The sequence below is a fragment of the Physeter macrocephalus genome, chromosome 8 (assembly GCF_002837175.3).
Source record: "Physeter macrocephalus isolate SW-GA chromosome 8, ASM283717v5, whole genome shotgun sequence".
Classification (NCBI taxonomy): Eukaryota; Metazoa; Chordata; class Mammalia; order Artiodactyla; family Physeteridae; genus Physeter; species Physeter macrocephalus.
Window position 1 is genome coordinate 63,009,884 of NC_041221.1, and position 13,363 is coordinate 63,023,246.

The 13,363-nt window shown below is 37.0% G+C and overlaps 1 protein-coding gene across 19 annotated transcripts in view; it reads right to left on the reverse strand.

Moving 5' to 3' along the window:
* PDE4D (phosphodiesterase 4D) overlaps positions 1-13,363 on the reverse strand; it is a 739,244-nt gene that overhangs the window by 268,960 nt on the left and 456,921 nt on the right. Inside the window, exon 2 of one of the 19 annotated variants that reach the window (XM_055086566.1) lies at positions 11,434-11,598. The exons of the other annotated variants lie outside the window; for them this stretch is intronic. Within the exon in view, the coding sequence (XP_054942541.1) occupies positions 11,434-11,462 (29 nt within the window). The 5' untranslated portion in view covers positions 11,463-11,598. The remainder of the gene's footprint in view (positions 1-11,433; positions 11,599-13,363) is intronic. 19 annotated transcript variants of the gene reach the window in all.

A 13,363-nucleotide genomic window follows, 5' to 3' on the forward strand; every position in this document is an offset into this window, starting at 1 on the left:
AATCCCACTACTGGGCATATACCCTGAGAAAACCATAATTCAAAAAGAGTCATGTACCACAATGTTCATTGCAGCTCTATTTACAATAGCCAGGACATGGAAGCAACCTAAGTGTCCATCGACAGATGAATGGATAAAGAAGATGTGGCACATATATACAATAGAATATTACTCAGCCATAAAAAGAAACAAAATTGAGTTATTTGTAGTGAGGTGGATGGACCTAGAGTCTGTCATACAGAGTGAAGTAAGTCAGAAAGAGAAAAAAGAATACCATATGCTAACACATATATATGGAGTCTAAAAAAAAAAATGTTATGAGGAACCTAGGGGCAGGACAGGAATAAAGAAGGAGACGTACAGAATGGACTTGAGAACGGGGAGGGGGAAGGGTAAGCTGGGATGAAGTGAGAGAGTGGCATGGACATATGTACACTACCAATTGTAAACTAGATAGCTAGTGGGAAGCAGCTGCATAGCACAGGGAGATCAGCTCAGTGCTTTGTGACCACCTAGACGGGTGGGATAGGGTGGGAGGGAGGGAGATGCAAGAGGGAGGAGATATGGGGGTATATGTATATGTATAGCTGATTCACTTTGTTATAAAGCAGAAACTAACACACCATTGTAAAGCAATTACACTCCAATAAAGATGTTAAAAAAAAAGTTATGCAGGAAATAAACCAACCTGTTTGTATATGACGCCTATCCCTGCATGCTGCTGTTGCAGGTTATTTATATATTATAACATGTATTTTCTGTAGTTCTCGATTTTTCCACAAGGAACATGTGTTTATTCTGTACTTAGAAAAATATATTATTACAAAATAATTCAATGAGAAACTCCTTTTGGAAATACCTTTATGATGCAGAATGAAGCATGTCTGCATGTTCCTGGCTAACAAAGAGGCCTCTGAGGCAGGCCTCACCAATGTTCCCAATGGCAGTGAATTTGGTGGTAATTGTGCCGTCAGGGGAGCTCTGAACTCAAATGTCGCAATTATGAGCTTGGGCACACAAGGACATTTTGGAAGTGGTAGGCAATGTCAGCTTCCGCCAGAAGAATGGTCAAGTGAATGTGTGCTTTTGCTCAAAAAGGAAAGTAATGTAGCCGTAACTGGATATCGTAAATAAGTGATCAAAGGATCCCTAAATAAGCAACATCACATAAGCCTCCTTGCAGCATATTTTTCCTTCTGGGATCTGTGTCAGGCTCACAGACATGAAGGCAGCCAGGAAACTGTTATCTGTTTACCTCTAATTTATTTTTATAACTGCACATGCCAGCAATGGGAGAACACCCTTCTTTAAGAGAAGAGTAAAACTGGCAATAAACCCTCTGAGTTCTTGAAAGATCTTAACAAATCTAAACTTCTTATCATGGAGTTGTCACACTTAGCCTCATTAACACTTTATTTTCAACTGAGTTTGAGTTCATACTTAGGTACGTGTGTATTAGAACCTTGACTTGGCCTCACATCCTGGCTCTGCCAATAGCTTTGTGCCTTTAGGCAGATTTCTTAGCCTCTCTGCATCTTGGTTTTGTCATCTGTAAATGTAGACAGTATGATGCCACACAGGGTCCTGGGAGGTTGGGTGAAAAAATGAGAATCAAGGATGACGCACAAAGCCAGGCACACAGCAAAGACCGAATACAAGTGAACTTGAACCCAGTCTCCTCTCGGTGACTGAAAGATGATTTCAGGCCTCTCAAAGCATTTCAAGGAATAAAGGGATGTAGTCAAACGTGTGTGTGTGTGTGTGTGTGTGTGTGTGTGTGTGTGTGCGTGTGATGAGACATATAGATATAGATATATAGATATTTTAGATTTCTCTAAGACTGGAATAATAACTAATATCTGTTTAAATAACAACTAAACCTTTGAAAATCCTTTATTGTCCCTAGTGAGTTCTGTTCAGGTGACAATGCCCACTGGTCAAAGGCAAAACAATCCATCTCTCTTCTACAGAGTCAGCTTTGTTTGAGCAACACAGTGGCATCTATTCAGAAAGGTACCCATCTTTTTTCCTTTTAAATATTGAGACAAACTTCTCAGAGGTTTCTTTAAAAGCCAATGGCAATGAATATGTTTCAACCTCTGTTTTGCTTCACTGTAGGCTCTGTGTGTGCTTAGGTTATGCAATAAAAATGAGCTTGACATTACAGATATTATTTAAAAACAAACAGAACAACTACACGGAATGATGTTGATAATTCTGTACTCATTATTCATTATCCTAATAAAAACACATAAATGTCTGAAAAGAAATAGACAATTATCCATTAGGCCTTCTATCTCGTATTAAATAACAGTGGTTAATGTCATAGCCCTAGTCAAAACCAACTCTGATATTTATAAATCCGATTTTAAAATATATCACCAGATGGGGACTATATTAACATTATGTGATATTTTCAACCATGATGACTAAACGTTCTATAATTTGTATATGGCTGCTCTTATTGAGAGAAGAGAGACCATTTATGGAAGTAAATGTTTGTTCTACATTTGTAAACATGTTCTACATGTTTGTTCCCCCTTGAAAGGAAGGCTGGATCTACATGAAGTCAACATACTAATAAAAGCAATGAAATTAGTCAAAAATCTGGAATGCTCATTTTTATAGTTCCAGATGCTGATCTTCACCCAGATAAAGTGTGACTATTTTATTTCTTTTTCAGAATTCCAAAATTAAATATTTATGTCATTCAAATACATAGATAAATACTCTATCGCAGTGCGTATGTGTGTGTGTTTGTGTACATGTACATACTCGTATGCATATGTTATGGGATGAGAATCCAATTAAATTCGTAAACTTTATTTCAGTTACAAGCCATAATGCTTACATTATACATTTTGCCTGTAAAACCACCTACACTCACATACACACACATCCATGCACCATTATTATATGGCTTTTTACACTACTTTTTTTTGCACTCCTTCAACTAATAATACAGTGTTAGATGTCAATTATACCTCAATTTTATTTTTTTAATTTAATTTTATTTATTTGTTTTTTTATACAGCAGTTTCTTATTAGTTATCTATTTTACACATATTAGTGTATACATGTCAATCCCACTCTCCCAATTCATCCCACTACTACCACCACCCCCACCACTTTCCCCCTTTGGTGTCCCTACTTTTCACATTATTGTGTATACTTGACCTCATTTGATCATAACAGGAACCACAGTCTAATTGAAATACATGCCTCTGCCATGAAACTAAGTCAGTTAATTAGTGACTGTAGGAGCAGTTGATTTATAGGACTATCTACCCCACAGCCATGCTAGCTGAGCTAATTAATGACATGTGTCCTGCAACCCTTGTTAAATTAGTGAATGCTCTTCCATTAAAAGGCACACAGTAAACAATCCCTTAAAAGGGCAACATCGTGATAGGTTAAATATTTCACTCAGATACATAATTTAGATGACCAGATCATCTCTCCTACTTTTAAACAGAACAAAGGTCACATTAGCACACAGCATTTGTTCAATAAATAGTTTTAATGAATAAAGACATGAACGTATAAATATCTTCTTATAGTAAAATGTTTATGTCGCTAAAATCTAGAAAAAGCAAAGACTAATGTTCATTTATTCACTATTTTAGCTAAAAATATTAATTTTCCCTTTACGGTTATGCAAAGCAAAAGCAATTTTCAGTGTGAAAATTATGGGTTTTATACTCTGTCACAGAGTTCTCTTAAAGAGCTGTTCTCATGATCTGTACACTACGCATGTATATTGTGGTGACTCTAGATTGAATCATGGGCTACTTCAAGAGAGAAATTAGAATACTTTAGAGTGAAGGCTGAAGTGTTCAACTACTTCCTACTAACAATTAATCTGCAATAATGATCAGTTATTTCAGAAGTTAAACTCTAAGTAAGCAGGAAATGTGATTCTTTATTTTAAAGATGACTTATACCTTATTTTTCCTGTAATATATTATTGTACAGCTTAAAGTCTATCCTTAATTGATACAAGATCAAAATGGGAAAAAACAAAGTCCCTCAACCAACAGCTAAACAAGCACCCTAGAGTGTATACTGTCCCTGATGGTTATCTTCTAAAAACAGGACAAATATTGGGCATGATTCTTGTGAAAACAGAGTAGAGTGCTGATTTTCAGGAGCTGGGTTAGTATTTTCAAAGTCTGTGGGCACCATCGTGCGGAAGAAGCCTACGTGTACTGAGTAAAGCAGAAACAAGAGGTCCTGCCCATATTCACTCACAGCGATGGGCAATCTCAGCTTCCCAGAGCCTCCATAATGGACACTTCAGGAAGACAAGGGTGGGGTAGTTTGCTCAGACTGAATACAATGGCTTTTCACATGCATGAAATCTGCTGTGCAACGTTTGACTGGTGGATGTTTTTTAAATAGAAATGGAATGTAGCCCTAGGCTACATTATTGGTCAAAGATACCCTCTATTATATATTAGAAACTTGCTTGAAAAATGGAAACTTGCTGAAAGGTGACCTGGATCGCAGGTTCTGCAACCTGAGGTCACTTGAACCTCACCTGTTGCTCTGCTCCTACCCGTTCTCTAGGAATAATTTTGATTTTAAGCAGGAGCGAATTTAGGAGCCCTTCAGCATCACTCTGGGAGACGGCATCACACTTGCCACGGTCACTTCGAATGTATGCCTCATCTCATTACTTGCTTCCTCCTTGGTTCCGTGTGCCTGTCTTCCTTTTCTGAGACTTCAGTTCATATGACGTCCAGAGGTAGGCTTGGCTGTTCTGTTCCTATTCTATCCCTGAAACGTAAGCTGGTTTACAGAACTCCCTGGGGTCACATGATCTAGACCAGTGATCTCCAATCTTATGGGAGAGCACATTTCTAAATGCAAGCACCTCCATTTGGTGTTTATTTTTAATAAATTATGTTATATTCTTGCATTACTATACCAAATATGATCTACTTTATGAAATATACTACAAAGATAAATTCTGAGAGGATGAGAAAAAAATATACCATTTTCTTTCCACATTCCACTAAGTTGTCTTGTCCACACTCTGGGCATATATTTCTAAGAATCACCTGCTCTGAGCCACTTGTTAGGACACTAGTATGTTTTGTCCCCAAACAGCAGTTGGTAGATGATATTGCCATCATGCCTGCCAGATGGAATTCCCCAGCCCCTCTGGGTGGTCCAGTGCTCTTGCTTTCATCTACCTCCTCCACCCACCTACCACCAGGTCCCACCAATCTCTGCTTTATCCTAATGAAAGGGCTCATTCTAGCTTCCAATCTCTCTCATTTTGCCTTATACTAATATAATTAACTTATCAAGTCTGTGAGGTAAGAAAGGATAAAGGTTTCTACAAAGGTGAGCAAATGGACACAAGCAATAAAAAGTTCTTGAAGGTAAATGTAAAAACAGTTAGACAATTACAATAGTTTAATATAGTATGTTTCTATCAATGAACTGCATAGGCTTTTAAAATTATTACTGGTTTCTTTTAAGATGTTAATTGTAAAATGTAATTTTATAACTGACAAGTGTACACATGATAGATGACACATACAATTTTATATGTGATACAAAAAAATAAGTAAAGTAGGGAGTATTTAACAAATGGTCCTGGAACATATGCTTAACTATTTGGAAATAAGGTAAACTTGGATCCTTATATTAAAATAAATTCCAAACTGATTAAAGAATTAGGTAAAAAATGAATTCACAAAGAAAACATGGCTAAATATCTGCTTTTAGTAGAGGAAAAAACAGTCATACTGTTAAAGCAAAGAAAGAAGTTATAAAAGAAAAAAAATAGATTTGACTATATAAAACACCATAAACAAAAGTAAAAAGGAACTAAAAACTGGAATATAGGCGCTTCCCTGGTGGCGCCATGGTTGGGAGTCCGCCTGCCGATACAGGGGACGTGGGTTCGTGCCCTGGTCCGGGTGGATCCCACATGCCGCGGAGCGGCTGGGCCCGTGAGCCATGGCCACTGAGTCTGCGCATCCGGAGCCTGTGCTCCGCTGCAGGGGAGGCCACAGCGGTGAGGGGCCCGCGTACCGCAAAAAAAAAAAAAAAAAAAAAACCTGGAATATATAATTACCACAAATGTGGGATGAAAAAGACTCATATATCTAATATGTAAAGAACTTTTACAACCAACAAGAACAACTATATGACCACAAGAGAAAAACAACTAATAGGCAAATAGAAAATTCAAAGAATGGCTAATATTTTTAATTTTGGGAAAAATTAGAAACAGCTTAAATGTCCAACAATAGGCAAATATTTAAATTATGAAATATATTAAGGTAGAATATGTGCATGCATATAAATAGTGTTTCAAATAATATTAAATGATATGGGAAAATGCTCATGATAAAATGTTAAATTTTTAAAAACCTGAAGTAAAAGTACATGAGTCATATGACTGCTATTAGTACCATGTTTGCTTAGAAAAATACTGGAAGAAAATACCTAAGAATTCACAGTGGTCATTTTGGGGAGTGGTGAGTTTATGAGTAATTTGTATTTGCATTTTTCTAGATTTTCAAAAGATCCTAGAGCAGACATTAATTGCTTTTATAACAAAATTTATTTTAATAAAAGAAAATATGTGAGGGTTAGTGTGCCTTGATTGTAAAGAAAATTTAAATTAGTAACGTTTTCCTATTTGAGTAAAATATAAAGGAGTCCTCAACAACTGAACATGGTTAGAATCTGTGAAATATTACACCTTTCATATTTGACTTGGGGGCAAGCCACGACTGTGCTATGCTTTATTTTTAAAAGTTGTATTAAGGCAGTTTCCCATAAGGCAAGTTGTCGGAAAGACAGTACAGCAGAGCGGTCAAGGGTGTGGGCTTGAGTGTCCGGCAGCCTGGGTGGGAGTTTTCACTCCACCATGTGGGGCACAGGGACAGTACACAGGTGACCCTACCTCTGCAAGCTTCACCCGACTAACCAGATACTATCACTGTCTCCCCTCTACAGATGCCTTATCAACCCCATTTTCTAATAACTGAATGATGGCTTCATATGATTATTCATGTCATCTAAACTGTAAATGGAGAAGCAACAGTAAGGAATGGATAGAAAGAGATCCATAAATAAATAAATAACCAATGATACCCTCACCATGGCTTTCTTCACTGGGTGCTTGCAAAACAATGTATATAAGCCAGTGCCAACTCAGCCTGGGTCCTTAGCAATTGCAATTAGATCATGATCAACAGTAGAGTCACATTCTCTTGTCACATTACACATAAAAATGTGAAAGAACCTTGCTTTTTTTTAATGTGAGAGAGAAAAGTAGGCAACTGTGAGGTTTTTATGATACAAAATTCTTTGTTAACTCTGTTGACATTTGGTAAATGAATTACTAGTTGCCTCATGGCAGAAAAATCCCTATTTATTTCTGAAAAGATACTGTGATTAATCAGCATCTTCTCTAAAAATAAACAATAGTCCTGCCAAAGGCAAAATGCATCATGACTTGAAAGGAATAAATTTTGCAAAATGAGATAGCTCGATAGTTAAATAAAATGACATATAATAAGACTTCTCTTTAGTTACAGTCATCTTCAGAAATGAACTCCTCAGGAATAGATTGTTAACAGGCAAGTCAACTGGATGTAATGTTTGTTCTGGTGGCATCTCTGTTAATTCCATCACTCAACCCCTCTCCATCCCCAGACACAGCATATTCCTCATCCCCACAGCAGGATGTAGACAATGATTGAAGAAAAATGTATTCATTTATCCACCCATAGCTTTATTCCTTTGAAAAAGACTTTTTAGCCCTAAGGAACACCTGTTTTATAAATTTCTGATAAAATCAAATTATTTTACATTATTCCTAAAGACTTATTTTTATAGAATCTCTTCTTTCTCTCTTTTCTTGACATACTTTTAAGCTAATCAATACTGATCACTGCCATGATCTTTTTCATTTTATAGAACTAAGTGAACCAAAGTCATGTAGTTTTCAAAATTAGGTTTTGTCAGTATATGTAAAAAAAAAAAAAAAGTTAAGGATTTTGACCATTAAAGGATGCGAAATTATTCTTCTCCAGCTGCAAATCATGCCTTCCCAGCACCGCAGAAGGAACCATCGCTCACTAAGGTGCCATGTCACAGCAGTGCTGAAGAAATAAATGCTTAATGAAAAAATGAGTGAACTCAAGAATGAACAAATCAACAAGCAAATGCAGGCAGGCATGTTTCTATCATTCAATAAGACAAGCTCATTTAACCAAAGACAGAAACCAGAATCTACTGTTTAACCACCAGTAGATTAAATAGAAAAAAACACTATAGGTTCTGTCTTACATAATTAGAAAAACTCACACTAAAAAAAAATCTGATTTTCAAGCACAGGTGAAAGCAAGCAAAGAACCGTTTCAGAGCTACATGATGGATGCTGTGCAGGAAGTAAGGATTTCCTCTTTCAGTCACCAGCACACAATACTTGGATAGACTGTACAGGAAACTGAAGGACTTCAGACTAACCAGCCCTGCTTTCGGCACCTACCACACCTTTCATGTTTATTTTACCCACCTTCCTCTTGTTTCTCAATCCCAGAGTTCACCCAGATGCTCACCCTAGCTTTTGTTTTGTTTTGTTTTGTCTTTGACGTGGATTGGTTTGTATAAAACACTTTGGAAACACTATTTTAGAGTAAGAGCTAAACAATACCTGATTTTTGAAATGATACCTTGGCTTTTAAAGATAGAACGGCAGACATTAATTTTTTTGCCCTAACAACTAAAACTGACACCAGAGTGGGCAGAAGACAGGTTGTGTAGCACTGACACCTCATAGTGCAGGAAGACGGATGCAGAAAACAGATAAAGAAGTCTCTCGCCCGACCAACATTTGTTAGAAGAGTACCAAGAAAATATATCTCTTCTTTTTACATAATGAATCACATTTTCATTTGAAAAATTAATCCGTGCACATAGTAAAAATCCCTCTAATTCAAAATGGTGAGTACTCAGTCCCCTTCCACCTCAGAGGCTCAGAGCAGCCATCTCCTCTCTAAAGGTAGCAACTATTGCCATTGCCTTGAGTGCACACGCAGAAATACGCCGGCGGGTGAAAACATATTCATGTGGGTTGAGAGTCTTTGTATATTTACAAAACCGGGAACATTGTACTTTGACTTTTTCATTTAAAAACGTACCTAGACAATTAAATTAATAATGATGCAGTTATTCCATAGCATAACTTTCTGCTGTAAAAAAAAAGAGTGAGAATACAGCCACTTTGGAAAATAGTAAAAAAAAAAAAGTTAAACATAGACATATCATTGGACCCAGCATTCTTCTACTAGGTACATACCCATGAGAAGTAAAAATATTTTTCCATGAGAAAACTTTTACATAAATGTTCATAGCAGCATAACTCATGATAACCAAAAGGTGAAAACAACCCACATCTCTATCAACTGATAAATGAATAAACTAAAGGTTGTATATCTATACAACGGAATATTATTTGTCATAAAAGGAAATGAAATACTGATTGATACACACTACAACATGGGTGAGCCTTGATAATGTTATGTTAAGTGAAAGAAGTCAGTCAGGAAAGACTATATATTACATAATTGTATTTAAATGAAAGATTCAGAACAGGCAAATCTAGAGAGCCAAAAAGTAGGTTAATAGTTGCTTAGGGCTTGGAGTAGAGCAGGTGACATGAGAATTGGAAGGTGGCAGCTACAGGGTACTGGGTTTCTTCCAGGGAGGTAAAATGTACTGAAATTGATTGTGGTATGGTTGCACAACTGGGTGAATATACTAATAATTAAATAACTGTATACTTTCAATGAGTGAATAATATGGTATGTGAATTATATCTCAATAAATCTCCTAAAAAAAAAAAAAGCAAGAAGCCTCTTCACATACCAACACATTGTCAAGTGAAAAATGGAAGTTGCAGGACAGTGAAAGTATAGACTATGCTTCTTTTTGTGTAAAAAGGGGGAGTGAATAGAACCTAGTCTCATTGTTTGCTTTTATATAAACTCTAAGGGATACACAAAGAAAACTAATGAGTTTTCGAATGGAGACCTCTGAATATGAGTACCACCTTTCCGAATTATCGCAGTAATAATAACAGTAAACATTGCCTGAAGATAGCTCCATACCAGTACATAAGAGACCTTCCTCACAGCTACACAGTATTTCATTACTGTTGTAAAAAATTGTTGAATTAGCCCTATACTGATTGACAGGTTGTTCCTAGTTTTCTATTATAAAAACTGCTGCAGAACATTTTTATACATATATTTTTGCACTTACACACAAGCATATGGATAGAGAAAAATTTTAAAAAGTGGAGTTGCTGGGCTTCCCTGGTGGTGCAGTGGGTGAGAGCCCGCCTGCCGATGCAGGGGACGCAGGTTCGTGCCCCGGTCCGGGAAGATCCCACGTGCCGCGGAGCGGCTGGGTCCGTGAGCCATGGCCGCTGAGCCTGCGCGTCCGGAGCCTGTGCTCCGCAACGGGAGAGGCCCCAACAGTGAGAGGCCCGCGTACCGCAAAAAAAAAAAAAAAAAAAAGTGAAGTTGCTACATTAAAGATACACAATATAAAGAAATCCTCAAATAATGTAACCAAAGAATACCTGTTAAATTTGTTGACAGCTGTAGCAGCTGTAAAAACTCAGAGTTTAATCATAATCACTGAGCAAAATGCATTTTTCTGAAGAAGATTAAATGAAAATTTAGAATTTTCCCATTTTCTGTCACGAGAGCATTAAAGAAGAAGCACAATAAGCTCCTTTGAAAATAAATTCAGACAAAACCCAAATGGTTTATTCTACATAAGCTCTGGAACTTGAGCAAGAGAGGCCTCCCTTTTAATAGGCATGAATTTATTTGAATTCATTATGTGGCTTCCCAAATGCTGTGCACATTTCAAGTGACCTTTCAGCCTCAAAGCAGGAGTCTCAGAGCAAAAGGATGAAGACAATCTCAGTTTCAATGAAGATAAACATCAACTGTCAAGACCCGATTAGACTATTTGAATTCCAAGAAGGCAAAACCGTCATCAAAAAGATGGAAAGCATCAGGGCAGCAGAAAACGTGGTAAAATTTAAGTGTGTGAAGTTTTGATGGTGCAAAGAGATATTGCTGAGTGTCCATGGAACTCAGGGCTATGTTTGGAGGCACTCGCCCCTTTTTTTCCTTCCACTCTCTCTGGCTCATTTTGGAGTTGTTTTTGAGTGGTTCTTCTTAGCTGCATCATCTCTACTTAAACAGACATAGCTGGGCAAAGGAAACTGTTATTCACTATGGTCAAGGAATAGTAGATACCAACTAACAAACTCTTATGGTTGACAGAGTAACAGAGAGTTATACATATACCTTTAATAAACATTAGGTTGTCAAAAGAATGAGAATGCAATATGCTGTATTTCACACTAAAACCTTAATTTACTTATTTTTGGTTATTGTTGTCTTTGTCATTATTTTGTTGTTTTTTTGATCCAGAAAGTACTTGAGAACTCGGAGGATGAGCACAGGGATGATGACTGTGGTGATGATTTGTGACAGGTTTCAGCGTACTCGTTGTCTGAAGCTGATAGAACCCATTCATGAAGTACTGAAGGGTGGAAGGGAAAAAAACACGACTTATGTCTCGAGCAGCCTTACCAGTTAGAACTTCTGTCTTTTGCACTATTCATGTTGTCACGGTGGACACACCCTCCTATCAGCTGAAAGCCAACATTATATCCTCTGGGAAAATTACTCTAACCAGTTGCTAGAACCATGTTTTTACACACATATATCCATTTACCAATTACGATTTGAATTCAAACTTTAAATTTAGCCCATAGAGGTATTAGAACACTGAAATCTACATACTCACAGCAAGAGAAAATTCAACAGTGACTTGTTACCTAAAATAGAGGTAAATCTGCCATAAGGAAACACAGATGCTAGTGTTATGTTTTAAGTGTGATCACAGGGCTAAGTAGTTCTTAGTGATTTCTGGAATTTCTAAAGTTTCCTTGGCTGGGAGGGGCATTGCAGGGCAATGAAAATCTTAAGCCTAATAAAAAATGCTTTCCAATCCTAGCAAGTCAACTCTCGGGAGGCTCTTAAACTTTGTATTAAGAGGAGAAATGTGTAGCTGCATATCATCCTGGGGGCACCTTTACTCCAGAAGGCTCTCCTTCCATCCCTAAGTGATGTTCACTTTCTCTGACCTCAGCCCACCAGGACTCTCAAGAACATTCTAGCACCTGAGGTTAGGCTGGTGCTAGAAAACGACCCAGCCAAAGACCAAAACCAAGGATTGACAGTGGGGAACCCTTCATTTCAAGATTTCCAACTTTCACTGGAAATCTGAATGTGAGGCCCATATAAATGAGTTAATCCTCTTCTCCCCTTGTTTTACTTGACGGGTTCCTTCAGTTCTCAGCTTCCCCAACCACCCAACTAAAGTACATCTCCAGGACACACACACGCACACACACAAACATTAATTTTAGTCCTCTGTGTAGTACTATCTTCACTGCACTTACCATATTGGGAAGCATTTTATTTGTTAATTAAACATAATTAAAAATAATTACTTTTACTCAGTAAGATCCACGAAGGGAGGGAGGTACCAATGTATCCTCAGTGCCTGGCACATAGAAGAGACCAAATATGTATTTGTCTGTATAGAAATATATAGAAACTACCCTACACAAAACTACAGCAAACTGTCCTAAACAAAAAGCCTGGTTGAACTATCTCTCATAAAAAAGCAGTTTATATCTCTATCCTCTTGTGGCATCATTATAGACTACTATTAAAATGTAACTTACATATGTTTAAGCACAGAACAAATTAACATATTTCTAAATACTGTAATATTTAGAAAATAATATCTATTTTTAAGAGGGCTATGTCAAAGAAGGCTTCAGGCTAGATTTAGCTGGAAGTGAGGTTGATTTCCTCCATATTCATGTCAATTTATTTAATAGAATAATAAGTTTAGATCAAGCCAAGATTTACATGTATTAATCTTCATATTAAACAATAATTAGATTTTACCTAGACCTGTTATGACATTTTTTTCAGTAAAATTTCCATTATCATTTCACTTGTGAGAGATCATATACATGTCCTATCTTATACCATTTTGTTAAATGGCCAAAATTCTTACATCCTCAAATAATAACTTGTATCAAAGAGTAACTTGAGTCTAAACTAACATGAAAACTAAGATTAAAACATAAACAAGAAAACATTATTAGGAGGTTTTCCCTCCTAACCATAATAAGCTGGCTAACACTTATTTGGTTTGTCGTGTGCCCAGCTTTGTGCCAAGCAAGCACTTTCTATGAAGTCTTTCATTCAGTCTTTCTAGGAACTCC